Raw genomic sequence first — 27,427 nt, forward strand, 5'->3', positions numbered from 1 at the left:
TATGTAGATTTAGCATTGCACAATATTGTGCAGTATACAGCACTGAAAAGGTTAACGAATTATACTATCCATCATAAATACTTTGACGGCATGGTTCTGGGCTAGCTAATAGCACTTAAGTAGTTTTACTATGAATATTTATGCATAACATAAGATTTAATTTGATAGTCAATCATTTTCGTTTTGATCACTCAAAGTGAATATTCTGCAAATTGAAAATATTTCAAAAAGAGAAATCAATGTCTTAAAATAATAACTTGTCACGTCAAACAGGCTAAAAAAGCTTCTACTTGGAATGTACAATTGATAGGGGAGTTTTGAGGTATACTGCCCTATTCAGTCATTGAAAAAATACATTTTAAGATTGTGAGTTTTTTGGATTATTTAGCAAATTAATATTCATTGTGCACAGAAAAAGGCAGTGCAGCAGTGACATCAAAAGATGATCAGAGCCACTCAGATTTACTGTTCCTAACAGGTTGCCTCTCCTCTTCCCCTTCTGCAGTTTACACACCACTGAGTCAGTGCCTTATTCAGACAGCTGTCTCCACACCACTGCAGCGCAGATCCATCTCATTCCTGCTGCTTGAGCTTCTACATCCTGCGGTACCATGTCCAGCACTGTAGCTGGTATGTAAAAATAATTTTAAAAACGCGGATTTTGCTGTTTCAACAGATTGTGTTAATTTATTTCCGAGCAGAGCAAAATGTTGCTGCAAAATCTGCCTGCATCTCATTTGCCATACTTGTATATCTGAATGCAATGTGAAGTACATATGGTGAATTATAATTCTGTTAATTACGTTATCTGATTCCTTACAAATCTGATATTTTCATTTTCAATGAAACTAGATGTGGTAGTTTTATATAAAACGCAGAGTATGTGTGATTGCTGATAAACCTGTGCTGTATTATTTAAAATAATGAAAAGCAGAAGGGAAATCCTGGGCATCTTCTTTCAGTATTCTACAAGCTGTGAGAGGAAAATATGTCTTAATGCAGAAGGTTCCGCCCAGCAGCCATATTACTTTCCTGGGTAGACTGTGTATCTGTATATCGTAAAGGTACAATGTGTCTAAACTGAGGTAGTACCAGCGGAAGAAATTGTCTTCTGAATAAGTTTATCAGAAAAAGCAAGCCCAGTGGGAGACTGAAAAGTACGTCGTTAGTAATTTGCAATGGAAATAGGCCATAGAATGTAATTGAAACTAGGTCACTAAAATATTTAAATGAGACAATCTTGTAATTAGCAACCCTTGGTATTTTCAAGCCAGTATCTGTCATGACATTATATCTGAATTGAAATCTAACAAGGTGACTTTTGTTGGTTAGCTGTACATTAAGTTATTGTATAAAGAACTATTTGATTTACAATGACCAGTTACTGATTGCAGCTAGCTCTCCAAATCATTTAACCTGTTTTATTGATCTACGTAATAGAAAATTAATAGCTCACGGAAACCACTCGACAAAGATAATTTGTAGTGCTAAGTTCTCCTAAGATGCTTCTTGATCCAATAAATATGATGAATTATAATTCCAACTATGAGAAAAATAGACGATCTGCAGAGCGATTCCTAAACAATGGTGTTTTTGCAGTGCAACTAAGGGATGGGCAAGGCTTAATGGTTCCAGCATGAAGCCTGTCCCCGGTGAAATATGAATGTGTACGGTTTAAATATTTATGGTTGCAAAAGGCGTTTATTGCAACAGGGATCGATGAAAGTTTTCAGGAGCACCAAGCAAACTCATGTTTTAGAGAGATTTATTCTTGAGAATATTAAATTATATGGTGAGAAAATAGCATTCTGGTTAAGTAGCAACAAGTCCACCAACATCTTAAATGATATAGCCTGCAACAGATTAGCTATTCAGTGGCATTATTGAATGTTTAAAGAAAGCCACGTATACTCGAGATTTTAAAGAACCTGGCACCTGACTCTGCAAGATCTCGAAGCAGATTCTCAGATGTACAATTTGTTTACATTTGCAACACTAGAAAACACTCGACATTAATGAAGTGGTGGGTATTAGGTGATCTAAAATTCATGCAGTAATTTTATGTAGTTGGACCTCCAGTTAAGTCTTCAGAAATGATATAATTTGCTTCACAAAATACACAGCCAAACTGAAGGGCAAAACTTGTTTGTAAAAGTTTCCCACTTTAAACATAGAATAATGAACTAATAACAAAATAGTTACATTTATTTGTTTGCTGAACTAAATTTTGTGTGCATGAAATCAGTAGATATATGGTAAATATAAGCATATTGTTGAGGTAAAGAATATGTGTATGCAACCTACTGTGCTTTTAGCGGCTTGCTGATAAACAAATAAAAATTTGAAATTGTTAAATTGTTTAAAATGGAACACATCTTTATAATTCTATACTAATTTATTGAAGGGAATGGAAATGATTTTCAATTTTAGACAGTTCATGTCAATATTCCAGGATTTAGATGTGTGTAAATAATAATAGAGGGATTAATGTGGAGCATTTATTCAATTTGAATTAATGATATGGAAATGAATGCCTCTGTTTGACAAGGCATACATTCGTACAGTATCAGGAAGAAAGTAAACTATAAAAACTATTTATTGTAAAGGAACAGTTAGTTTGTTGACATTAATGACAAAGAAGGTTTGCGGTATCTGCAGTGTCTGAACAGATTTGCAGGCTGTGTCGTCACAGCCGAAGCCTGCACCAAGCTGAGGCAGTGTCTGAGAGTGTCAAATCACTTGTACTGCAGTCTATGCTGCAACACAAAACTGGGGAGGGGGGTTACTACAATAAACTGCCTGGGGGCTTAATAAATGGTTCATATTTTAAGCATGGCAGCAGAATTTATCTGTTTATCCTTTGTGCAATAGTCGGTCAACTATTAAGATTTTTGAAGTAACGTTAGTTGAGTCAGTCGGTAATTTTTCCATTTATTGAATTCTTTAATGTATTTTAAATCAACTATTGCTTTATGTTTATATTTGAAGATCTCAAATACTTTTGTTACGCTGCAGGGTTTAATGCTTGTCAGTGTCAGTGGCAGAAAACATGGTTATAAAATCATAAAGTTTTGCAGTATTTTTCTTGTAGGTTTTGAAGAAATAAAGAACATCATTATGATTAATAACTAAGGCCTCCTTACAATTTGTTCCCTACTTGCAGTTATTCCTCTTTAATATTTAGTAATGCAGATCTATAAATTTTAAACAGGTGGCTAGTATGAATATTGGACAAGTTATTTGCCTCACATTAAAAGAATTACCTAAAAATTATACAACAGGCCTCCTACCAACAATTTAATCTCTTCCCTTCATTTTTTAATGCTTGCTTGTTCTAACAAATGCATGTTAGAACGTCAATCATTACGTGTTGATTGGCTACAGAAGTACATGACAAAACATTATTAATTTCTCAAGCATTAAATTCTACAAATCTAATAGGCTGAAACATATTTGCATTGCTAGAAGTCTCATATTTCATGTGTGTCGGCAATAATGTTGCAGTAAACACTTCCGTATGCCTGGAAAGTGTAATTGCCTTTTTAGCAGATGTTGAGTTTTCCATCACATACCTATAAGTTACCAGCTTGGGCAATGCTGCATCAGTTGTCTTCTGTGGCACCATCATTCAATGTCTGTTGTATCTGGTATCCTGAAAGACCGTTGCACACAAGGGCATACTAACAAGCCTCAATTTGCAATTAGTTTCAATTTAATGCAGATACAATGTTACATGAAATACAACCTACACAGTGAATTATTTTAAAATATTTATTGGAGTTATAACATGAGATCACAGCATCGTGTTTACTGATAGTTTTGTGTGGCCTTAAACAAGGTCCAGTATGGGTTTTAATTGGTTATGCTACTGATTTTCATTGCATCATGCTCCTCTAAATGAGAGTCCATTTACCCAAATTATTTAAATCCAGATTTACATTTTAATTCATAAGAGACACAGAGATTAGAGGAAAATTGAAGTCAAGACTCTTCAAAACTCTCATGGGTATGCCTCTCAGTTATGCAACTCTTTCAAAATGTGCAATTTTTCCCATCATGAAACCAGGTTTTCTTTAAATATCCAGTTATGACACTTATTGAAATACATTTTGAGAAATGTAGAAAACCTTTATGCCCAATGTGAAAACTATACCGACCATTCTTGAACATACAATGGATCAAATAACTTTTAAAGTTGTAATCTGTGAGATTACATAGGAATGACTAGATTGCATGCAATCTCCTTATTAATGTCTAAAGATAGTATTTCACCCAAGCATCAGAATTTTTGAGCTCAAAATCTGAAAACATTATTGTATTTCTGTACTTAAGTTATTATATTTTCTGACAAGAAAATATTGCCCATCACCTCAAAAGTGTAAGTAACTCATCGTATAGTTTTGAATAGGGAAGACTAAAATTAGTGCTTTAAACAATAACAGGAATTGGTGGCAACATTTAACAGATCAGGCAACATTTTCTGACTTGGGTCAAAACTGAAGCAAAAGCTTTCTTTTCACCATACAAATGTTGTTGGAGTTCCTTTGTTCATTCATGGGATGTGGCTGTCATTGACCAGGCAGCATTTATTGCCCATCCCTAATTGCCCAGGGGGCAGCTTAGAGTCAACCACATTGCTGTGGGTCTAGAGTCACATGTAGGTCAGACCAGGTAAGGATGGCAGTTTCCTTCCCTAAGGGACATTAATGAACCAGATTGTTTTTGCTGTCAATTGACAATGGGTTCATGGTCTTCATTAGGTTCTTGATTCCAGATATTTTTATCGAATTCAACTTCCATCAGCTGCTATGGCAGGTTTCAAACCTAATTCCCAGAATATTATCTGGGTTTCTGGATTATCAGTCCCGTGATAATACGACTAGGCTATTGCCTCCCCGATGTTGCTTAGAGTTTCCAGCTTTTACGTTTCTGTAAAATCAGTAATATTTTCCAGTTGTTTCAATGTGCTAAACCTTGCTGTTAGGTACAATGATGTGGCTCAGTTGTTAGCACTGCTGCCTCTCAGTGCCAGGGGCCCGGGTTCTATTTCGCCTTAGGGCAACTGTCTATGTGGAGCTTGTACTTCCTGCATGTGTCTTTGTGGGTTTCCTCTGGGTGATCTGGTTTCCTCCCACAGCCCAGAGATGTACAGGTTAGGTGGATGGCCATGATAAATTGCTCATAATATCCATGGATGTGCAGGCTAAGTGGGTTAGCCATGGGAAATGCAGGGTTACAAGGATAGGGCAAGGGATTTTTTGGAGGGTTGGTATGGACCCATGGGCTGAATAACCTGCTTCCACACTGTAGAGATTCTATAAATCACCATAAAAGGGATTCCTGATAGCCATCCAGAAAACAGGATTACCTTCTTGTTTCGTTGCTGTTGTAAAAGCTACTTGGAAACACTGTGAAGTAATTTCTTAGCATGGATTTTAGAAACATTGGCTAGGACTGCAGTCTTTATTGAACCATTCCAATGAGGTCATGATTTATCTTTCCTTAATGCAAAATCACTTAAAGTATCCCAGCATATTTCATTTCAAAGCTGCTTTCAACTGTTGAAATATTACAGATATGTGATGTCACTATGTAAGTGATATGTAAAAGCTTATTGTATCCCAGTGAATTGAAAGGATGTTTTAATTGCTCTTTAGATTTCTTCTCTCAAAAATTCTTCACGTGCTAAATCAATTTGCTTTAAGCAGGGAAGAGAGAAATTTCTCCCCAGTTGCAATTTTCTGCATTTCTGTACACCTAAAATTACAGGATTCAAATTAATAAGATGTATGATATGGCAGTGTTTGGGGATTATATCACCCATGGACATAAAGGAGAAAAATAATCAATTAGAGCACGGAAGTTTGCACAGGTGGACAATACAACATACATTTATAGGCATGTATGATGACAAACTATGAAATTTGCCAAAAGCTTCATGATTCTTAGCAGTTAGGTTACTGAGTAATAAACTGATAATAATCCTACTTCATCATCATATAAGGAGGGTATTTTGTTCTATTATCATTTCCTGTAGCCTTAGTATTAAATTTTAATTTATACCAGAGCTTCTTATAGAACATGCAATCTGTAAGATCTATATGATTGATATATTCCAATGAAACAAAGTTACAGGCTGAATTTCATATGGAGGTATGCATTGCTCACCCTCCAATCGCCCCTGTTGTAAAAGGTGAACACCAGTCAACCAACTTAAAGAAAGCCCTCCCCTGAGTAGAAATTAGAACATTTACCCCTCAATGAGAGGGAGTTCCACGCACAAGAGCTCCCCTCGCAGTCCCAGAAACATCAGAACGGAGTCGTGGGCACTTCTGGTATTGATAGTAGGCACCGGTATGATTATAGCCATGGTGTCCAGATTCAGATAAGCCTGGGGATTCAGAGAACCTAAGGAGGGAGGTGATGGTTGTGAGAGGGATGTGCTTTGGAGGCCATACAGGCAGGGGTAAAAGAGAGGTTGGTATTTTGGTGGAGGCCCCGATGCACACAAGAGACTACTTGAATGATGTGTCCCCCTTCCTGGCTCTCTCACTGCTGATTGCAGGCCTAAGTCCATCATATATCACAGGCAGTGTGTCATTTGGTTTGATTTGCTTGGTAACAATCTCAATTGTGTATTAATTGTTTACTTTAGAAATGGCACATGCTCGCCTACTACTTTGAAAGGATGTGGTTGGGAATGAGAAGGAAGACATCACGAACCACCTTCTCTAGTTATATACCCTTACTATAAACGTGTTCTTTCATATTGAAGTAGGTAAATGGAAAGCAGAGTCATTGATTCAAATGTAAAATTTTTAAATCTGTATGGCAGAAGCTGCACAAGGAGTCCCTCACCATGTATGTTTCCACGTATGGTATTTAACCCTGGGTTATGAAGGAGAATAACGTAGATTAACTAATACTACCTAATTCCCCTGCTCACAACATCATTTGCTTAGATTGCTGTTTTGTCTATAACAGGAAGTCCATTATGTGAGGACAGACAAAGAGATCCACACATCTATCAGGGCAACTTTTACTAGTACATGAGTGGGGTGGGGGGGTGGGGAAATGAATGCCGAAGATGTGATATATCAGGGCAGCATTGAACTGTTCATTTGGATGGTTCTCATTGCAGAATGTTTTGAGCTACAGATACAAATTCATGACAAAAATTCTAAAATAATAAAGCCATAATATATGATGGAACTAAATGTTGGGCTGAAAAGTAAAATTCTAGGTCTGAGCTACTCTAAGATGTAACACACTATCGTTTGGAGTCTCCTCATATGCATTGAAGATAAATAAAGAATCCTTTTGCGTGTGAATGCTGGGTTTATAATAAATATATCAGCCAAAAGTGATGAGCATCATTTGGGAGGTTCATTTCACAGGTGCTTTGTGAAACAAAAAATACTAATCGGTATGAGTTTGCCTCCTTCGAGTTATTTTTCCTGATGCTGCAATGCTTATGTTATCTCTTGTAACAAAAGTAACTGAGCCTGAATATCATGGTTTGAAGATTCAAACAGACACTTCTTACAACTATTGTGCACATAACACTCCTCAGGCACAGAAGTGTCTGGACGAATATTAAGCAATTATTCTAGTGGATTGCCATGCTTCAAGTGTCCTGAGATATATGGAGTATGAGATCTTTATACTCTCATATCACACGCTATGATGCATGAGCATGTCTCTCAAAAATATGTTGACATACTGTCGAAACATTAGTACATAATACTATCGCACTTATGAGGATTTTCAAATACTGCAATCTGACCATGAAGTACAGATGATTCAGAATTGAAGAGAGTGTTGATGAACTCAAACATCAGGATTCTGAAATTTATACTAATTCCTTCTGCATATTATTCATTTCAGTCATATACAAATTGATGGTGATTATTTATTGTTGCTAAGTAAAATTTAAAACTGATTGGTAAAGTTAAAGCCCTGATAGTCCTGCAGACCATAGGGTTCCTCTGTCGTTAGAGAGAGTTAACTGTTAGTGATGGTTTAACCTGAGGATCACCACATTGCAGGCAAGGGGAGAGTTTGACAAGGAGAGACCTTGATGGTATCCTCAGCTTCTGCAGGAATTGAATCCACACTGCTGATGTCACTCTGCATTGCAAACCAGCCATTCAGCCAACTGAGCTAAACAAACCTATTAAGTAACAACCAAAAAAAACTGCAGATGCTTTAAATCAGAAACAAAAACAGATATTGCTGGAAAAGCTCAGCAGGTGTGGCAGCATTCATTTCTTGTACAACATGCACAAGTGCCTCTTCGCTGAGTACATCAGTGAACAGTGGCTGCATTAAAATGACGTAATTGTGCATTTGAAAAAGCAGTTTGCGATGAAGTACACTTGAGGACAAGCTACATTTCCAAATACACAGTTATAGCAAAGCTGCAACATCAAACTGGATATAAAGGTAGAGACACACAGATATGTAGCGTGGAAACAGACCATTCGGTCCAACTCATCCATGCTGACCAGATATCCTAAATTAATCCAGTTTCACTTGCTAGTATTTGGCGTAAATCCCTCTTAAACCCTTCCTATTTATATACCCATCCAGCTTCCTCCACTTCTTTGTGCAGCTCATTTCATACACGCACCACCCTCTCGCGATGTGGAAGATGCAAAAATTGCAGGTATTTAGTCTGCATCTACAGACAGAAATTCACACGGAAAGCAGAGATATCTTTTTCAGAAATTAGCACACTATTACAAAATCAGCACTGATCGCAGGTATATCTAAAACAATCAGCATAGTTCTATTGAATAAGGAATGAATCTGAATTAATTTGGGAATCCAGATGCCCGCGGAAATGGATTGGATTTTCTCATTTTTCGGCTAAAGCTTAATATCAGATAGCTTCAGGTAAACGTCCCATCATGACTCTCGGCAACTTTACTCAAGTAATCTTCCGTTCTCAGTTCATTAATTATGCTCCAGGCAATCCTTTAGCATTCTTCTTTTGCGATCAGATGCAGATATTCTGTCTGCATATTGCTTGTAATGTCTAGATCACCTAGATCCCCCTAGGAACACTTTAGGTTTTCCTTCTGTTGGAGCTGTTCTTGCTCATTAACGTTTGTGTGAGCAGCCATTTGATTTATTACTTACCTGAAACTGCATTTTGCTCTACACATTTTCTGCAAATTACCTATTGAATATCAAATAAAGCACTCATATTAACTTCATGTGCACTTGCAAAGTTTCTTTGCTCCAAAACACTGACAATGGCAATTTATTTCTTATACCTGTCCTACTCACTTTACCAGTTTCCCAATATGTAGTTTTTAGTTTTGTACCTTAAGAATTGCACAAACTCTGTCAATCTCCTCTGATAAGGTCGTTTTTCTTCATTTTGGATTGGTTTAAGCAAGTTCTGGATTTTGGTTTCATTCACCATTTGAATGGCCTTTGCTCGAATCAGATCTCCTTTAGACTGTAATAAACCTGACAAAAAATGATTGGCAATTCCTGCAACAATTCCATCTCTTATGAATTCTGATTTGAAGTCACCATAGTTGCATTTTTCCATGAATCTGTCATGATCATTAATGAAAACATCAGTTGATACCATTGGATCTTGAACTCTTCTATTAAATCTTGCTATTTCAAGAATTTTATTGGTTTTAAGATTACAGTAATTGTCAAAGACTTTCAGAATGTCTTCTAAAGTATCTGTCAATTATTTTGTCACTTAGTAAACTATAATTTCATTAGCCGTACTCCAAATTATGTACACGCTTTTATTCACTGATTTAGCTTCTGATTTTTTAAATGTTATTTGGAAGCTCTACTGTATTTCAGCAATTGTTTTCTCCACAATATTCAGTTCAATTTTGTTTTCTACTTGGAACATCTTCCTAGCGATGTTATTTCCAATGCCATGTCTTCCTGTGGAGGTTAAATATTATGCTTGCTTAATACTTTTGTTTCTGTTTTCTCATGTTCTGTAGCAAAAATGGAGGATCCCTGCCTTCTCACAGCAAACATGGAAGATTCACAACATTTGTGACTAAAGTGAAAGATTCCCACCCTTCATGGACAAATTACTGGATTTCCACTTTTCTCTTGTGTTCACTGTATGAATTCCTCTATTGTAGTTTGAATAAATCATTTCTTCTTTAATCACGGTTTTACTAAATGATTCCTGCTCCTCGCAGTTTAAATAAATTACTCCTGCCTTTATTACAGCTGTTATGAAAGATCTCCTGCCTTTTTGTGGCCTGAGTCACCCAAACTTTCTGATCCTGTGAGACCAGGTCTGCTTAAGCTTTTACTCTGTACAATATTATTGCTTTAATTACTGGCTTTGCAGTGCGCCCGGGTCTGTGACTGCAGATTAATGTTTCTTTTATGATCTTTCACTACTGTTTCTTTTACCTTGTGGTTCTCGGTGTTGGTGGTGACGATGCTTGAAATGAACTGTAAGTGGTTTTTCAGTTTCTCATTTTATCAGCCTGGATCAGTGCCTGTCAAAAATTTTGTGTTATATTCACAAAGCCTTCAATTTCCATTCACTCACTGCTGAGTTCCACCTTGGAACTGTTCCCACAGCCCACCAGCTCATGATGGATATATTTTGGAATCACTGATGCTCTTGCCAGGTTTGAAATGTTTTTATCATCGTCTGGAGTATTCTTCCTTGCTAAGGATTGTCGCAAGAAATACTTCTTAAGAGTCCTTAAATTTTCAGACCTTCCCTGCAGATTGTGCCCTACGAAGTAAGTCTGAAGATCTCACATTGCTGGTCACCGTACAGTATGCATAATCTAATTAAATGCATACTACTGCCTACAGTGTTAAATGGGCATACCAGCTCATTGCACTTTTTGCGCTGCTGCTCTTGGTGAAGTTTGCTGTATTATCCTCTTTAAATCCTGGAATCTATTAGGCCCTGCTTAGTCACATGTGACTGAGGAAAACCATTTCCTGGTGTAACTGAGAGGTGTCTTGCAGTTAACAAGAAATAGCTTATTGCATATTAGCAAACTAGTCACAGGTTACGGTGGATATGATGACATTGACAAATGGACTTTGAAGAAGACCAGATAGTCAGGTCTCACTCATTCAAGATCCTATTCTGTTCTGAGCACAAGTCCATATGATGTTATCACAATAGGTCTTACTTATGCACTCCTCAGCATTAACCCTTTGAAACCCTTTCAGATCCACATACAACATTGTCAACTTGTCTCCTTTTCAATGACAGGTTCAGGATGTTTGTTCTTCTTGAAATTGGATGCCATTCTTGAGACATGAAAAAAGAGATCTGAAAAGGACCCGGAGCTTGTTTGCCTGCTTCTTACTTGTCTTTATGAATATGCTGTGGAAACACACTGGAAATTGGGGACTGAACCTTTTGTCCTCTTGTGGAAATATTTGGGGTCAAAAGACCTGGTTGCACAATTGTTGGAAAGCTATACCAGGACAGCTAATTCTGTGCCAGGTCATCTCTGATAGTTAGTTACCTTTTGAGCAGGGCAGCTGAGAATTGGGAAGTGTTCAACAATTTCTGATGTTTTCCATTTTGGCTTTATTGATTTCATCTGAGGAACCAAACCAACTGAAGAAGTTGAAGCTGGACTGAACATTTTGCAATGTCGGTCACAACAATCCAGTAATCAGCATATTATAAATCATGGATATTATAGAGTGTTACCTTAATCTCGTCTTCAGCTTGTTGACACTGAAAATCTTCTTGTAGAACTGAAACTTAATCAGGATCCATTTTGGAATTGAGTCATGACTGAGGTTCATAATCAGGCTGAAGTAAATAATGAAGACAGTAGGAGCAATCATACAGACCTGTTGGCACAATTCCTAATAGAAAAAGGTTCAGCCTCCAATCCAGGGCCAGGACTCCTGACTTCGGTAGGCATGGGGTAGGGATTCTTGGCAATGTCAGTGAGATAGTGGAAGACATGAGGAGCTGGGGTTTCCTCGGGCATCAGCATTGGTGTTGCTGTATCTGGAGCGGGAACTCCTCAAGGCCAACTTTATAGAGACATTGCAGATGTCCTGGAGCTGTGAGACACCGGTTGATGAAGATGAATTCTAAATACTGCCTTTTTATTCTTTTTCTAACTTAAAATGGCACTGGATTGTGATGACAAAACACTTTTCATTCTATTACCCTAGATATATGTGACAATAAATCACTCATTCAGCATGTTGGCTGTCATACAGTCAAGCGCGAGTTACAGAACAGTCACAATTTATGCTGTTCTGTGGATGAGTATTTTCATTTATTAACCAGCACTACCCGTTATTTTAAAAATGTCTAATGTTTTCTTGCCACGTCCAGTGATAAATGGGACATCAAATAATCAGTTCTGAGGAAGGGTCACTGGACCCGAAACGTTAACTCTGAGTTTTCCTTCACAGATGCAGCCAGACCTGCTGAGCTTTTCCAGCAACTTTGTTTTCGCTCATCAAATAATGTGGAATGGCTAAAGTGAAGTGCAAGTTAGATGCATGAAGAAAGAAAAAAGCAGTTCATCAATTCCATTGAAAAGTATACAGTACCACTTTCATGATCCACTGTGAGTAACTTAACACCGGTAAGATAATGGCATGGCCAGCTGTTGTGGTTGATTTGTAGATGCTTTTGGTGCACACAAATTGGAAATTAATTGCAGAGTTTTCAGAATGGTTAGTGTATTGAATTAAAATAAGCATTTTACAAATTATGTCCAAATATCTCTGCTCATTTGTATATCAAAGAATTTGCAGATTTAAAATAGATTCTAGTTTTCATTTATACAAGGTGTAAGATTCAAAAGCAAAACCTTTTGGCGAGAGAGCTGATCTTTGTTATCTGACTGTCTGTTACTCCACATGTAGAATCTTTAAAGCCAGTGCAACTTTATTATTACGCTGGTAAACATCTAATAATAAAACATTATTAGAAATAATAATGATCCAAAAACCAAAAGTGGTCTTAAGGAGACTGCTTAGATTTAATAAATATATTTCTTTGTTTTTTTCTTTTTTATGAAGATCTGAACCTCTTTGGAATAAATTATGCTTCCATTAAGATGGAAATAGGCCTTTCCATTCACTGTCTTGAATCTTGATCAGCTACGGTCTCATGGGATAACTTCAAGGCCAAATTAGTTAATAAATTTAAAAACTTTTCTTTATTTAACTAATGTCATGCAGTTGTAATGATTTGACCGTACTTCTTTCTGTGTGACAGTAAGTACTAGTCTATATTGGCGTGATCTGTTTTGACACGACAAGGGAGAGATTTGTAATTTGCTTAGTGTACTTCAAGCAGGCTTGGATTCATTGCCTGGGGACAGGCCTCACTATGGTTGCTACCTGTGTGGCCTGTAGCACCTGCTTGAGGAATCTTTGCAGTCTGTGTCAACGTAATGCTGCAGAAACTAATTTTTCCTTCCACTTGTTTTCATCAAATGATGATACCGTGATCAGCATGTTCATTTTGAAAAGATCCATATTCAAAAGCAGTCACTTTGGGGCTCTATTGTACTTGATGGTGTGTATTTAAAAATTGTAAGAGAAGATATGTGAGCTCAGGCAGTCTTCCTCAAGCTCTGTCAAGGATCCAGTGCATCAAAGTGGAATACTGTACACACATGTAGCCATCATGACCTTGATACATAGTCTTTGAAGAGAAATTAGGCAGTATTTATTACAAATTGCCAATTTCAATTTCTGTTCAGTTCTCCAATTTAAGTGAACCAATTTTAGAGTATATCCAGTCAACATCTAGTGAAATATGGGTTTTAAAGGTGTTAATTGAAGTCTTCAAATATGAACAGGAAAAGACACAGTAGATAAAGATAAACTATTTCCACTAGTTGGAAATCCTATAACTGTGGAACACAGTTTGAGAATTAGGGCTACATGATTCAGGAGCGATGTTAGGAAGCACTTGTACACACAAATGGTGACAGACACTTGGAGTTCTCTTCCACAAACACAGTGGAGGCAAGATCAGTTGTTAATTTTAAATTGGAGGTAGATAGATTTTTGTTAAGCAAAGGTATTAGTGGATATGGGCCAAAGGTAGGTAAATGGAGTTGGGCCACAGATCAGCCACGATTTCACTGAATGGTGGAACAGGCTGAAGGGGGCTGAATGGCTTCCTCCTGTTCCTATGTTGCTCTGTTCTGATGACTAAAAATTGTGAATTGTTGATGCATTCAACTAGTTCCACGCTGAGTAATTTACATTGATGTAGCTAGATTAAATTAGATACCCCCAAAAAATGGGTACTGGATCAGAATGTGAAATTAATCAGTGTAATGCAGGCAGCATCCAACTTTATACCGTCGGCTTATTTGAATAATTGCAGCATGCAGCCAGCTGTAAATGTGCATGCATTAACATGGGACCCAAAATCCTAACTTGCTGTATCAGTTAAAGCCAGCCTGCACTGCTTATAGTTATGCTAATTATTTTTAAACAGTGCACGCATGTAGCTGAATCATGTGCAGGCTCTGATTATAGAATCATGGAATCCCAACAGTGTGGAAGTAGGCCATTTGTCCCATGGATTTCACACTGACCCTCCAAAGCCCATCCCACACCACCACAATTTAACCCTTCAGTTTCCATGGCTAATCCACCTCGTCTGCACACTGTAGGCAATTTAGCGTGGCCTGTCCATCTAACCCGCAGATCTTTGGACGTGGGAGGAAATCGGAGCACCCAGAGGAAACCCATGCAGACCCTGGGAGAATGCTAAGCATTGACACGACGCATGCTTCTTAAGAGTCCTTAAGTCTTCAGCACTTCCCTGCTGCTGATTTGTGCTGTATGAAGTAAGTCTGAAGATCTCACATTGCTGCTCACCTTACTGTATATGAAATTCAATGAAATCCATGCTGCTGCCTACCATGTTAAATGGGCATGCTAATTCACCGCACAGAGACAATTGCCCGAATATAGAATTGAACACGAGTGTGGCGCCAGTGCTAACTACTGAGCCAACATGCAGTGTGCAACAGTGAAAAATGGCACAACATGGGTGGCAATGCGTGTCACAGCTTTCAAACAGTGCATTGGAGATGTTGGTGGAAGAAATCACTAGGAGGAGAGATGTTCCTGTATCTGCAGGAGATCGGGACACCCTCCAGACACACAGCCAAAGGTAGTCAAAGTAGATACTATGGAAGCCAAAGCTAGAGCGAACTCAGTGGATGTGTATGCAGTGCTAAAAGAACTGTGATCTGACAATTTCAAGGTCAGTAAAAATAATTGTCAAAATCCACCAATGCACCACTAACCTCAAACACTGCTCAAATCACCATGTCCATTTTAATAGGGGAGGGAGTGATATATTGGTAATGTCACTGGAGCTGTAATGCAAAGACTCAAGCATCTGTTCCGGGGCAATGCATTTGAATCCCACGATGGCATGTGGTGAAATTTGAATTTTAATAAAAAGATGGCCTGTCAATCATTATAAAAACCCATATAATCCACAGATATCCTTCAGGAATAGAAATCCACTGTCCACACCTACATGAGACTCCAGATCCACAACAATGTGGCTGACTCTGAATTGTCCTAATTAAGGATGGGCAATAAAAATTCTGACCCACGAGTGAATTAAAAAACAATCCCATCCTTAACCTATCACCAATCCCCATTAATCAAGACTTGCATTCAACATTTAAATGCCTCGCCTCACCTTCACACCTTTAGCAGTGCAGCAAGCCTCATACCCACATCTCCCAGGTTATGTGTGCTGCCAGCTATTGAACCATGACAACCACATCATCCAGACAGATTTCCTGACACACAGGCACCTTCCCCATCTCTAACTGTACCACGGGCTGGCACACAACTGGATGCTGCAGTGGTTAGCCTGAGGGGAACAGATGCATCTACTCACCCTTGTGGAGGAGACGGCACTGGGCAAGGCACTGTGATCGGTGGTTAGGGTGATGCCATTGATTATGGTCTCCTTAAACTCTCCTTTTTTTCACATTGCACTTTCTCCTCACTGCACACACTGTCCAAGGAAAAGTGAGTGCAAAAGTAACCTTTTTGCTTTCACCTTGTTTCTGTACCATAACTTTACCCTTGTGCTTGATTTTCTTTCACATATCTGAGGGATTGAATATAGGCAGGCAGTGAAGAAGTAAAACAAACTGAATGATGGTAGAAATACAGAAGATACAAATGCTTGATACATTGGCAGATCTGCCAGATGCCTGCCATCAGTACAAAGGGGCATCATCTTGGCACAGAGCTTGAAAACCATCCTTTCCTGCATGGACATAGGGAGCTAACCGTGATGTAATGCCTGATGGTTGATATCACAGCTTTAATTTAGCATCAGCAGCAGACATCTAATATCTCAAAGATGTAGAGAAAGCACAGAGCAAAGTAAGACGAGCTCAAAGAACTGCCACCAGGCCTATGGATTGCAGTTTGCAAAGGGCCTTACAGCAGTCCATGAACCCTGTACTGGACGGAGCTTATGGTCTGCTAGGAGCAACATCATCACAAGGTAGCTCCTGTGTTCTAAAGCCCTCACACAATTGATATCACATACGGATGAGCTCTTCATGGACAATCAGGCAAAAAAGGGTGTTCTATCAGTAGCCTCCTCTCTTCATCTGCCTCCTTCTCCTCCTAGCACTGTTGCTGCTCACATGATTGTTGTGTTGCATGCATCATGAATCTTGACACTGGCCTTGCCGAGTGCTCCAGGGCTCCTCCAGACCAGCTATATCATTGTTTCAGCGTGCCAGTGATCTGCTGTGGGATTGAGCCTGTGCCTGCAGCAAATGTCAGATTTCAATAGGGATGCCCTCACTGAAGCACAGATATTTCACATGTTATCCCTTGTTGAGGTTCAGATAGAGATTTGGGTCCCTGAACAATCTGAGTGAATATGACCTCCCACGGAAGTCTTTCTGCCCCTCCTCTGTCAATCATTGTAATAACCCATCCAGTTCACACATGTCCTTCAGGAAAAGAAATCCACTATCCACACCCATCTGTGACTCCAGACGCAGAACAATGTGGTAGACTCTTAATTGTCCTCATCCAGCAATTTATTGTGCTAATTGCAGCCTCTTGGAAAATGAACAATCATGCTGAATTTCAAAGTATGTACCGACTAATCCATCCGTGTCTGGGAGCAATTGGTTTAAGTCTTTAAGCCTTTAAGTCAGCAAACACATTTCCAGCACCTGCCAGATTGTAGACTTTTGCAAACTTAAATGCTTGTAGAAATCATCACAAACTTGCAAACTCAAAGCAACATCCAGAAGTAGTCAACCAGTAACTAATCTCTGAGTCGGTGACGATCATTTAAATAGATGGAGTGGGGGCTGTGTTGTAGGGCTCTTCAGGCTGCTGAATGCATGTTGAGTGATAATGGGAACTGCAGATGCTGGAGAATCCAAGATAATGAAATGTGATGCTGGATGAACACAGCAGGCCCAGCAGCATCTCCGGAGCACAAAAGCTGACGTTTCGGACCTAGACCTGAAGGGTCTAGGTCCGAAACGTCAGCTTTTGTGCTCCGGAGATGCTGCTGGGCCTGCTGTGTTCATCCAGCCTCACATTTCATTATCTTGAATGCATGTTGAGTTGTGCAAGGTTGAGGGAGGGTATTGACTGGAGCATTGAGTTAGATAATGACACTGATGGCATTAAATCAACGTGGTATGCTGACCAACATCATGATCAGCCTATTTGCATATTTCTGGCACACATGCATTGTGTGCAAGCTAATGGTTGCATTTATGATGTAAACACAGTATGAATTGATTATATCCATCAAATTCTAATTTGGGCTTATCTGCCACATTAAGTCTAATTCTTTGAAAGTTCAAAATATGTCTATACAGGATGATATCCTAGAGAACATACTCCTGTCGAACCATTGAATACAACATAGGAGGAGGCCATTATGTCTCCTCTGTCACAGATTTTTGCTAGACCAGTCTGTACGTTTGTTTCTTCCATTTTCATTTTGTCTTGCAAATTGAAAGTAGTGTTCGCAAAATCCATTGTATCTTGCTCAGTTACTAAGCAAATTTTGATTATTCCTGAATTAAGTTTAGAATGTACTAGATAGCTGAAGATAGATAGATTGATTTAAGCCAATAGTGGAATTTTAACAAATAGACTGTTAATTTACTGAATTAAATGGCAGAAATTACCAAAACACTTCTGTAACTCTTTATTCATGGACAGTAGTCCTGATTTGTCTGAGAATTCTTTTGGTTTGGGGATTGATGGAAGTTAATTACCAATGTAAGCAAGGGATTAGATGGAGACGTACATGCATTGACATTAAAAAGAAATTAATTGCAAAATCTATCCCCAGTGATCTGTTATTGAAAATCAATGTGTAATCATTAGTTATTGGAGCTGGTTTGGAAAAGATAAGGATGAAGAAAAGCTTAATTTTATTTTACGTTAATCTTTTTCTGTTTGAGGGATTTTCTACTCTCAAAGTAGTTCCATTTTGTCAGAATATTCAGCAGTTTTTTTGGGGAGGAGAATGTCGTTGAGAGGTGTGGGAGTAGTGGAAGAAAATTACGATAAAACCTAGGTTGTGGTCACCTTTGCAGTACTTAAGAAATCCTTTTAGACCTGGGAAAATTATCAGAAAATTGAATAGTATTGCAACATGAAAGTTAGAGTGGGTATCTGGTGACTTCAGCTCAATGCCATGTTGGGCAACACCCAACAGCATCTCAGGCCTTGCTGCATGGGCACCACCCACTTGCATCTCACATCCACGGATATTGCTTTGACGTTGTGCCAGCATCTGAGAAACCTCATGGCACATCTCTGATCCACTTACAGTGCCCCGTGTACTGACAGTGCTGCACTGCAGAATGGAGGAGCAAGTCTCATTGTTGCAGCAAGGACACTGTGTGCTCAGGAACACATATCTAGTTCATACACTTGACCAGGTTGCATCTCCGGGCTGTTGCTTGCTCTTAAAATCTTAATTCACTTTGAACCTACCTGGATTCCTCTGATACTAGTTCAGGGACTTGGACTCAGTCAGTCAGCCACTTGGGATGGTCAGAGTCAGGGTCCTCTCCTAATAAGAGGAAAGGAGCCAAGTGTCAGGCAGCACACGAGCTGTCTTGCCTCTTTTGCCCTGTTTTGAGCTGCTTTTCTGCTGGATTGGGAGACGGGGATGTATTAATGGAGATGAAAGGGGGTGGCACAGTTGTTAGTGTAGGTGCAGTGGGCAGGTGTCCCGAGTGAGTGAGTAGGCATTGGAGAGGGCATGCACTGCTACTACTAGAAAGAGTTTAGGTGGGTGAAAGTAAGTGAGAGACAATGTCGCAGGCAATAATGAGAGTGACAGAGCATGCGTTCTGGTGGGAGAGTGGGCAATAGTAGGGTGAGTGTGAAGTGGTGGCACTTATCCTGGCAGGGTGGAGAGGTCACTAACCTTCTTCCTACAGTGTTGGGCATTCCAACAGATGATTGATATTGCACTGATCAGGGTCACAATCTCAAACCAGGCTGGCATGGTTTTCTCCTCTGGGAGAAAAGGACATCAAAGTGAGGTGCCAAATGTTCCCTTCTGTGCCATGCCTAGAGCAAATGTCAGAATTTGTGCACGGCAGCTCTGGATTAACAGTGCCTATCTGGGTGCACGCAGCCTTTATAAACTGGTATATGTGCCAGAAATGTGGAATATCCTGGCAGTGGTGAGTCATTCTTGGTACTGTGAATGGTAAAATGGGGCTGGAATTGGAAAGAGGTAGACCATATGGGCAGGGCAGATAACTTACAGAGTGGTTTTGTGAAATGTGACAAGAGAACTCACTCATGGAGAGAAATGCACCAAGAAACTTCAGAAAACTGATACTAAGCCAAAAATGTAGGATTCAGCCCATGAATGATTCAGTTTTTACTGTTTTTGTCGTGAAGATGAGAATGGCATGCTAAAGGACGATGTGTTCTGCACAGTGTTAGAATGTTGATGACTATACAGATGGAAAAGTAGCTTGGAATGCAGCCGTCTGGGTCTATCCCTCATACCCGGAGTCCTGCTGCAGTGTTTGATGGACTGCAGTGACCTGATCTCTCCAAGCAGGCAGCCTTGATAGATGAGGCTGAGGAGATGGGCAGCAGGAATTTGGCTCCTTCAACATGGTGGCAGTGCATCAAAAATATCCAAGATCACAGGACGGCATTGTAAGTCAATGACCTAATCCTTTCAATTGCCAAATGCCACATTCTGACAGTCACAGTATTTTCCTGTGTAGGACTCCTCAGAACAACACACCTTTCTGCTGCAATTATTCCCTGCAGGCACCTCATAGCCTCATTTGAACAGCCAACACCCACGTTCACCCTTAGGCTATTACTAGCTTTCACCCATTTCCCACAGTCTCCATGCACAAATGTCTCACCTCTCCCCACAAGCCATAATGCCCAGCTACTCTGTCCTGCTTTCTGTCCTTTCAGGAGAAAGAACACACAACTTGATGAGAGGGAAAGATCCTGGCTGAGGATAGAGGGAAAGAGTAACCCTCTAAGAGACAAACGCCTTATTGAACCCTGGCAGTATCAGTGGATGAATGCCTTGTTCCAGGAGGTTGCAGATGTCAGCAGAGGCCTGTTGCGAGTGCCTAAGCGTACTGAGATATTGGCATTCAGACAAACTGAGGAAGCTGATCCACTGCCTGTCGTTTCTGTTTTCAGATTCTCACTTCCTTTTAGTGGAATCTCAATGTACATCACCTCAACTGTGAGGACAAAGAAGCAGGTGCTGAGGTTTGTGTTCCTGCTACTGACAATGCTTCTAGTACCATTTGTAGAAAAGCAGGGCCATTCCTCCTGTACTATGAGCTGATATTAATCCCTGAACCAAGGTGATTAAATTGGAATATGTCGACATTATGTCATTGCTGTATGAGGGAACTTGCTGTGCACAAATTAGCCGCTGGATTTCTTGTAATACAATGGCGACAATACTTCAAAAGTATGTAATTGGCTGCAAAATGAGGTCGGAAAATACACACTATAATTGCAAGTGCATTTTTTAATTCATAATGCAAGAACATTATCTGTAGCTTTCAAGGGAATTAATTCATTTAATACCAATACGGCTGTTCCATTTCTGGCAACAAACAGTCAAATAATTGCGCTGCTGTTGAACATGTGCAGTGCTGATTATGACAGATTGAGTTGACACAATACTTCAGAACTAATCTACTTCAAGATGAGTGTTAGCAAGAACAAGAATGAACATCTATATAGCACCTTAATTGTGAGAAGATTTTGCAGTGCAAATGAGGAGAATAGACACTGAATAATGAATAAATTAGAAAAAGACAGAAAGTGCTGGAGAAATCTATCAGGTCTGATAAAATCTGTGGAGATGAAGAGTTAACATTTCAAAGTCAATGAGGAGCTGATGGCCTAGTGCTATTATCGCTAAGAGTGTTGACCCAGAGATTCTGGTAATGTTCTGGGGACCCGAGTTCAAATCCTGTCATCCTGGTGGAATTTGAATTCAATAAATATCTGGAATTAGGTGTCGAATGGAGACCATGAAACTATTGTCAATCGCCAGGGCAAAAACCCGTTGGGTTCACTAATGTCCTTTAGGGAAGGAAACTGCCATTTTTACCTACTCTGGTCTATAATGTGACTCCAGACCCAAGGCAATGTGGTTGACACTTAACTACCTCCAGGCAATTAGGGATGGGTAATAAATACTGGCCCAGCCCAGTGATACCTACATCCTATGAATGAATAAAAACAAGAGTCTTTGGAGTTTCATTGTGAATCTGTATTGTTAATTCTCTCCACAGATGCTGCCAGACTTACTGAGCTTCTCTGGCACTTTCTCATTTGATTTCAGATCTCCAGCATCCACAATGCATTGCTTTTATTTGAAGATATTGGGAGAGTTGATTAAACTTGGAGCAGGAGCATGCAATTTTGCACTTCAGCCTACTTTGCATTCAATACAATCATGTAGATCTCATCTCGGCCTCAACTCCACTTTCATGCCTGCTCTCTTTAACCTTTCAACCCATTATTAAATAAAAACCTGCCCATCTGCCCGAAAAAATTTAATCAGTATTCTGGAATCCTTTGCACTCTGGAGTAATGAATTCTACAAATTCACAACTCTTTAACAGAAGTAATTTCTCATCATCTCTCTGTTTAAATTTGCTACTCCATAACTGTGACTTTTCAGTCTAGATTTCCTCACAAGGGGAAGCATCCTTTCTACATCTACCTTGTGAATCCCCTTTTCGTAGAGAGGCTCCAAAAGCTGTGTTTTCAAATAAACCTGTTGGACTACAGTCTCATGTGATTTCTGACCTTGTCAACCCCAGTTCATCACCAGCATCTCCATATCTTTAATAGTAGATAAATCTCAACTGGATCTCCTCTTGTTCTTCTGAGCAGTTTAAATTTATACTGTCTAATCTCTCATCATAAGACAAATCCCTCATCTCTGGAATTAATCTAGTGAACCTCATCTGAATTGCCTCCAATGCCACTACATTTTCCTCAAGTAAGGGAACCTAAACCATACATAATACTCCAGGGGCAGTCTCACACTGCCTTATACAGTTGCAGCAAGCCTATTAGCTCTTATACACCTCCCAGATTTTCCAGAGAGCTTCAGCCAGCATTCAAAGCAATTGTTACACCCAAATCTCTGGTGAGGGGTCTCCAATTTGTTACAGTTTCAGATGGAATCCTCAAAATGGTTAGACTTTAGATGAGGAGGACTGAATTGATTCTCTTTCTTTATTCATTCCCCACTCCCCTTGCTTGATTGCAATAATGTTATTAAAACAGGATCCCATACCTTATGGATACCTTTCCACCAGACCAATTGAACTTATGTTTTAAAAAGAGATCATTTACCCAGGCTTTCCTGAGTTAACAAAGTGTGCATTTATTAATTACTAAATTCGAGAAGAATTAGCAATGCAACACACATAGACTCAGATTAGAAATAAGAAGAGGCAAGTCCAAAATCATAAATGTTAACAAAACCATCTGAATTGTTTGTGAAGACTGGATAGTTGAATGTTACGGCTCCTATTGGTTGTTGTTGGTAGTTGAACGATCAATTTCAAGATTTTAGTTTTACAGGTTGTTTGAGATTCTATTGTTCTGATCCCTCTCAATTGTGACTGAATTCTAACAATCAAAGCGAGAGACTCCCTTTGCCTGCAACACAGGGGTGAATAGGAGATAGTTCTTCGACTGTGAAATTCACAATATGCTGATGCTTGAACCTGGGCTGATACATAGGAGCATTTAATCCAGCTAACACAGCCTAGTGTAATTGAAACTGGCTTTTCCAACTTCTGCCCTTCAAAGAGAAAAACACAAAATGTGTCGACGGTTTGGGACAAAATTTGCAGCAGGCATGATTTTGATTAGGCAGGGGCTCTTCAGCCCTTATTATCTTCATAGTCATTAGTCATTAGATATCACAGTCCAGTCCACCTCTGAGCGTTCTTTTAATTTCCCTTAATATCTTTAGCTATGACAGTCAATGGGTCTCCTTAGGCAACTAACGTAACATAGATCTACAGCCATTTTTGGCTGTATCAGCCCTGTCCTAAAACCATTTTTTGAAACTGAAAGTTAAAAATATTTATAGTACTTTGTTTTTTGACCTGTGGTCAAGACCTAGGTCCTCATGTAAACTTAGAAATTTGAAAGTACATTCCTAACACTTAGAGTACACTGGGAGTGATCAGTCATACTGTACCTTAGAAAATATTTAAGGTATTATGAAAATATTTTACAGATACATGTATAAAACACAAATGCTATGGATCTGAAATAAAATACTAAGCAGGTCGTGCAGCATGTGTAGAGAGAGAAACAGAGTTAACCTTTGCAATGTTAACCATTGGCTCTTCTTCAGAACTGGAGTAAGAATTATTGGACTTGAATCTCTAACATAGTTCTTCTCTCCACAGATGCTTCCAGATCACCGCTGAGCTCATCCACCTCTTTCTGTTCTTATTTTGAGTGTGGATAAAATGAGGTTTGAAGAATCTGTAGATAATCAGCTTGTTGTGACTTAGTGAAGAAGCTTATACATAAAGCATGGCTTCTTGAATGAAGTAGCTGAGGGCAGCCAACTGTTATGAAAATGTACAGGTTAGAGAAAGATAATTTAAAGCTGTCTGCTGATACCAAAGAATCGTGCAGTTCAGGAGAAGATGTTTACCCTTGGAGGGAAAATGAAGTGCCATATCGACATTAACCAGAATTAAACTCACTAAGTTACGACTCATTATTTGAAATTCATACAATAACAAACTTAGTTTATTTGAAAAAAAATGCCATCCAAGCCTATCTACATATTTGCCTTGATGATTAATTGCAAGTTAATAAAAGAAATGCGCTATTAAAGAAATACACTGCAGTGAAAGGATTAATCTTATTAAAAGAATTAAGAAAATCTTTTACAGGAACATTTAGGTAAGGATAAATAAAACAAATTATTGCAAATGTTAGAGATCTGAAATAAAATGGACATGCTGGAGAAACTCAGCAGGTCATGCAGCATGTGTAGAGAAAGAAAGAGTTTTTGTTAAGAATGGAGCAGCGTATATTAGAAACCAACAGCAGAATGAAAATTGATGCAACTTCCATCATCTTGCTTTTCTTGGCCACACAATTGGTAATCATATCAAATTGAATGAAATCTGGACTTCAGTCAAATTTTAAGGGCAAGACAAATTAATGCAGCATTTCACAATTTGGATTTGGACCATTAACCACGCATTGGCAATGAGTAGCACATCTAAATAAGGGCTATGAATTGGTGCAGCCTTGCTCGGCTGTAGGGCTGTTTGTATTATATAAAGGAAAGATAATTGAAGGTCATGCACAGCATTGTGAATATGGCTTGCTAGTTTTTGCCTTCAAAGTGCTTAGTGACATTTGAAATTTAAATCTTACAGATTTTGTAACATTTCCAGCAGAAAGTTAAATAAATATAATATTTGTGCTCACATTCATGCACATTTCATGAAATTAATTATTAAAATATGTTCATTTCAAATATTGCTATTTGTGTAATTACGTAGCTGGAACTTTGTGCACAAGATATTTGAGATGAAGGTTAGTGCAGTGCCAATAAATTCTCATTTGATCTTGGCATTTATTCAATTACGGAAATGATTTTCAAAGTGGCCTCAGAAGGCACATTTAAAGTAACATTTCAGTTTGACCAATTCTAATTAATGCCAAGGGACTATATCAAATGTCCATACAGAAGAAGCTAATAAACAGTTTTGTGGAAACAGTATTCATTCTCAATATTGGATGCACATTTTACTTATGCACAATGTAATGAAATGTAAGCAGTAAAAAGTTACAATAATAAATCAGCCTTGTTTATTGAACAACATCAAAGAAAAATATCAGCTAAGTCAGAAACTACTTTAGTGTTTATGATGGAGTTAACTTCATTCAGAGCTCAAGCTATTTAAAGAAAAATCCTCAAAGAATTTGAAATTAATTTAATTCTTTGCATCAAAAAGTGCTTGTGAAATTTTGTAGTTGTGTACCTTCTAAATAAAAGAAAAGTCTTGCTAACAGGATTAGCTCCAATGCATTCAGAATTGCTAATAAAACAAAATGCATAGCTTGAAATGGGATGGGCATAGTACAATGAATTTTTGTCAGATGCACAAATTTCTCTCCTTGACGAATATTTGTATGTGACAAAAATTTCAGAGTATAAATATTACTTTGAAAAACAATGATTAAGAGGTCGGTAGCTGTATTCCTAAAGTTTTAAAAAAGAGAGACCTTCGCAAAAGTCTGTACTCAATTCAAATGTGGCTTTAAGGTAGTGAGATTTTCAGTCATATCCAATATTGGAGGGGAAACCAACTTTCCAGTGAATTTAACAATGAGAATATCTGCAAATTAACAATTCTTTTTTGTCAACTGCTGCTATTTGTTACAGCAAAAAGTGTGTCAAAATGGAGGTGTTGAGGACTAGCGCCATAAGATCATAAGAAAAAGGAACAGGAGTAGACCATTCAACCCCTTAAGACTGCTCGGTCATTCAATAGGATCATTGCCAATCCAGCATTCCTCACGTTCACTTTCCTGCCTTTCCCCCCAAAACCGTTGCTTCCCCATTGAGCAAGAATCTACCTATCCCAGCCCTAAATATACACAAGGACTCTGCACCCACTGTGCTCTGTGGCCAGGAGTTCCGAAGACACTCAACCCTTTGAGAGAAGAAATACCTTTTCGTTTCAGTCTTGAATTGGTATACTGTTATTCTGAGACTCTGCCGTCTGGTCCTATACTCTCCCATGAGGGGAAACGTTCTCTCAGCCATTCTGATTACCTGCTGTGCCTGTTGCTAGCTTTCTGTGCTTCAAGTACAAGTACCCCCAAATCCCTTTGTGTTGCAGCTTTCTGCACTTTTTCTCCATTTAAATAATGTTCTGCTCTTGATCTCCCTTCCAAAATGAACAACTTCATATTATCCCACATGATATTCCATTTGCCAACTTCTTGTCTATTAACTTAGCCTATTGATAATTTGCCTTTATAAATCAACATGATGTTCTCTGCAAATATGACTTTTCATATTTTCAGTTAATTAGATTGACTGTTGTCGCCACCGTTGGATTTTCTCAATTCCAGTTGATTTCATCAGTAGGGAGCATAATTCCTAAGGGACAATTGCAGCTATTATCAAAAACAGGCCAGCATAAAAGTCAATTAAACATGAACTTACGATGGTGACCAAGTTTCATGTATACATTGGATGACATTGATCTAGTGAAATAGTGTTCAAATGTATCTCTATTTGTTATCAGTACCTAAAATAAGACTGTGCAAAATTCTGTACATAATTATGTTTCTACAAAGTGTAAATTAAAGAGTTAAATGGAAGCTATTTCAGAAGGATTAAATGTTCTCATGGTTCCGATTGAATATGAATTGTGAATTGGAAAATTTAGATTAATAAATAATTTCAGTGAGAATACCAAGCACCCCGATAGAAATGGGAGTGTAGAACAGAGCTATACTGACCAGGCAGTAAAAGAGTCATTTGACTATTACCCTCAGTATCTCTTGCTAAGAAAAGAGAAAACCTTACTGCTGATTTTTATCATGTGATTCTCAGGTGAGAATGTAGCCTGTTTGTGATATTCACCCTCATTCATTGAATCACAGCTTAAAACAAACACTCATTATCATCTTACACAGGAATGAGGATTTTTGGAGTGGGACAGAGGGTTTACTTGTGGTGGCTGTGGAAAGATATTCAACAACAGCCAACTATACTGAGTTGAGGCACTGAGATGAGAGAAATTTGATCAAGTGATAATTTGTCATCAAAGTCCCTACTTGAATTCAGATTGTAAATGAACATAGAACAAAGTCAGAAGAATGA

General features: G+C 38.7%; 1 protein-coding gene across 1 annotated transcript in view; it reads left to right on the forward strand.

The window, feature by feature from the left end:
- The first annotated feature begins 491 nt into the window (after positions 1–491).
- The window catches only part of LOC125461504 (stathmin-3-like), a 53,262-nt gene continuing 26,326 nt past the window's right edge, over positions 492–27,427 (forward strand). The window contains exon 1 of the mRNA XM_048550360.2: positions 492–630. Within this exon, the coding sequence (XP_048406317.1) occupies positions 612–630 (19 nt within the window). The 5' untranslated portion in view covers positions 492–611. The remainder of the gene's footprint in view (positions 631–27,427) is intronic.

Source organism: Stegostoma tigrinum, chromosome 19 (genome assembly GCF_030684315.1).
Source record: "Stegostoma tigrinum isolate sSteTig4 chromosome 19, sSteTig4.hap1, whole genome shotgun sequence".
In the NCBI taxonomy this organism is placed as follows: domain Eukaryota; kingdom Metazoa; phylum Chordata; class Chondrichthyes; order Orectolobiformes; family Stegostomatidae; genus Stegostoma; species Stegostoma tigrinum.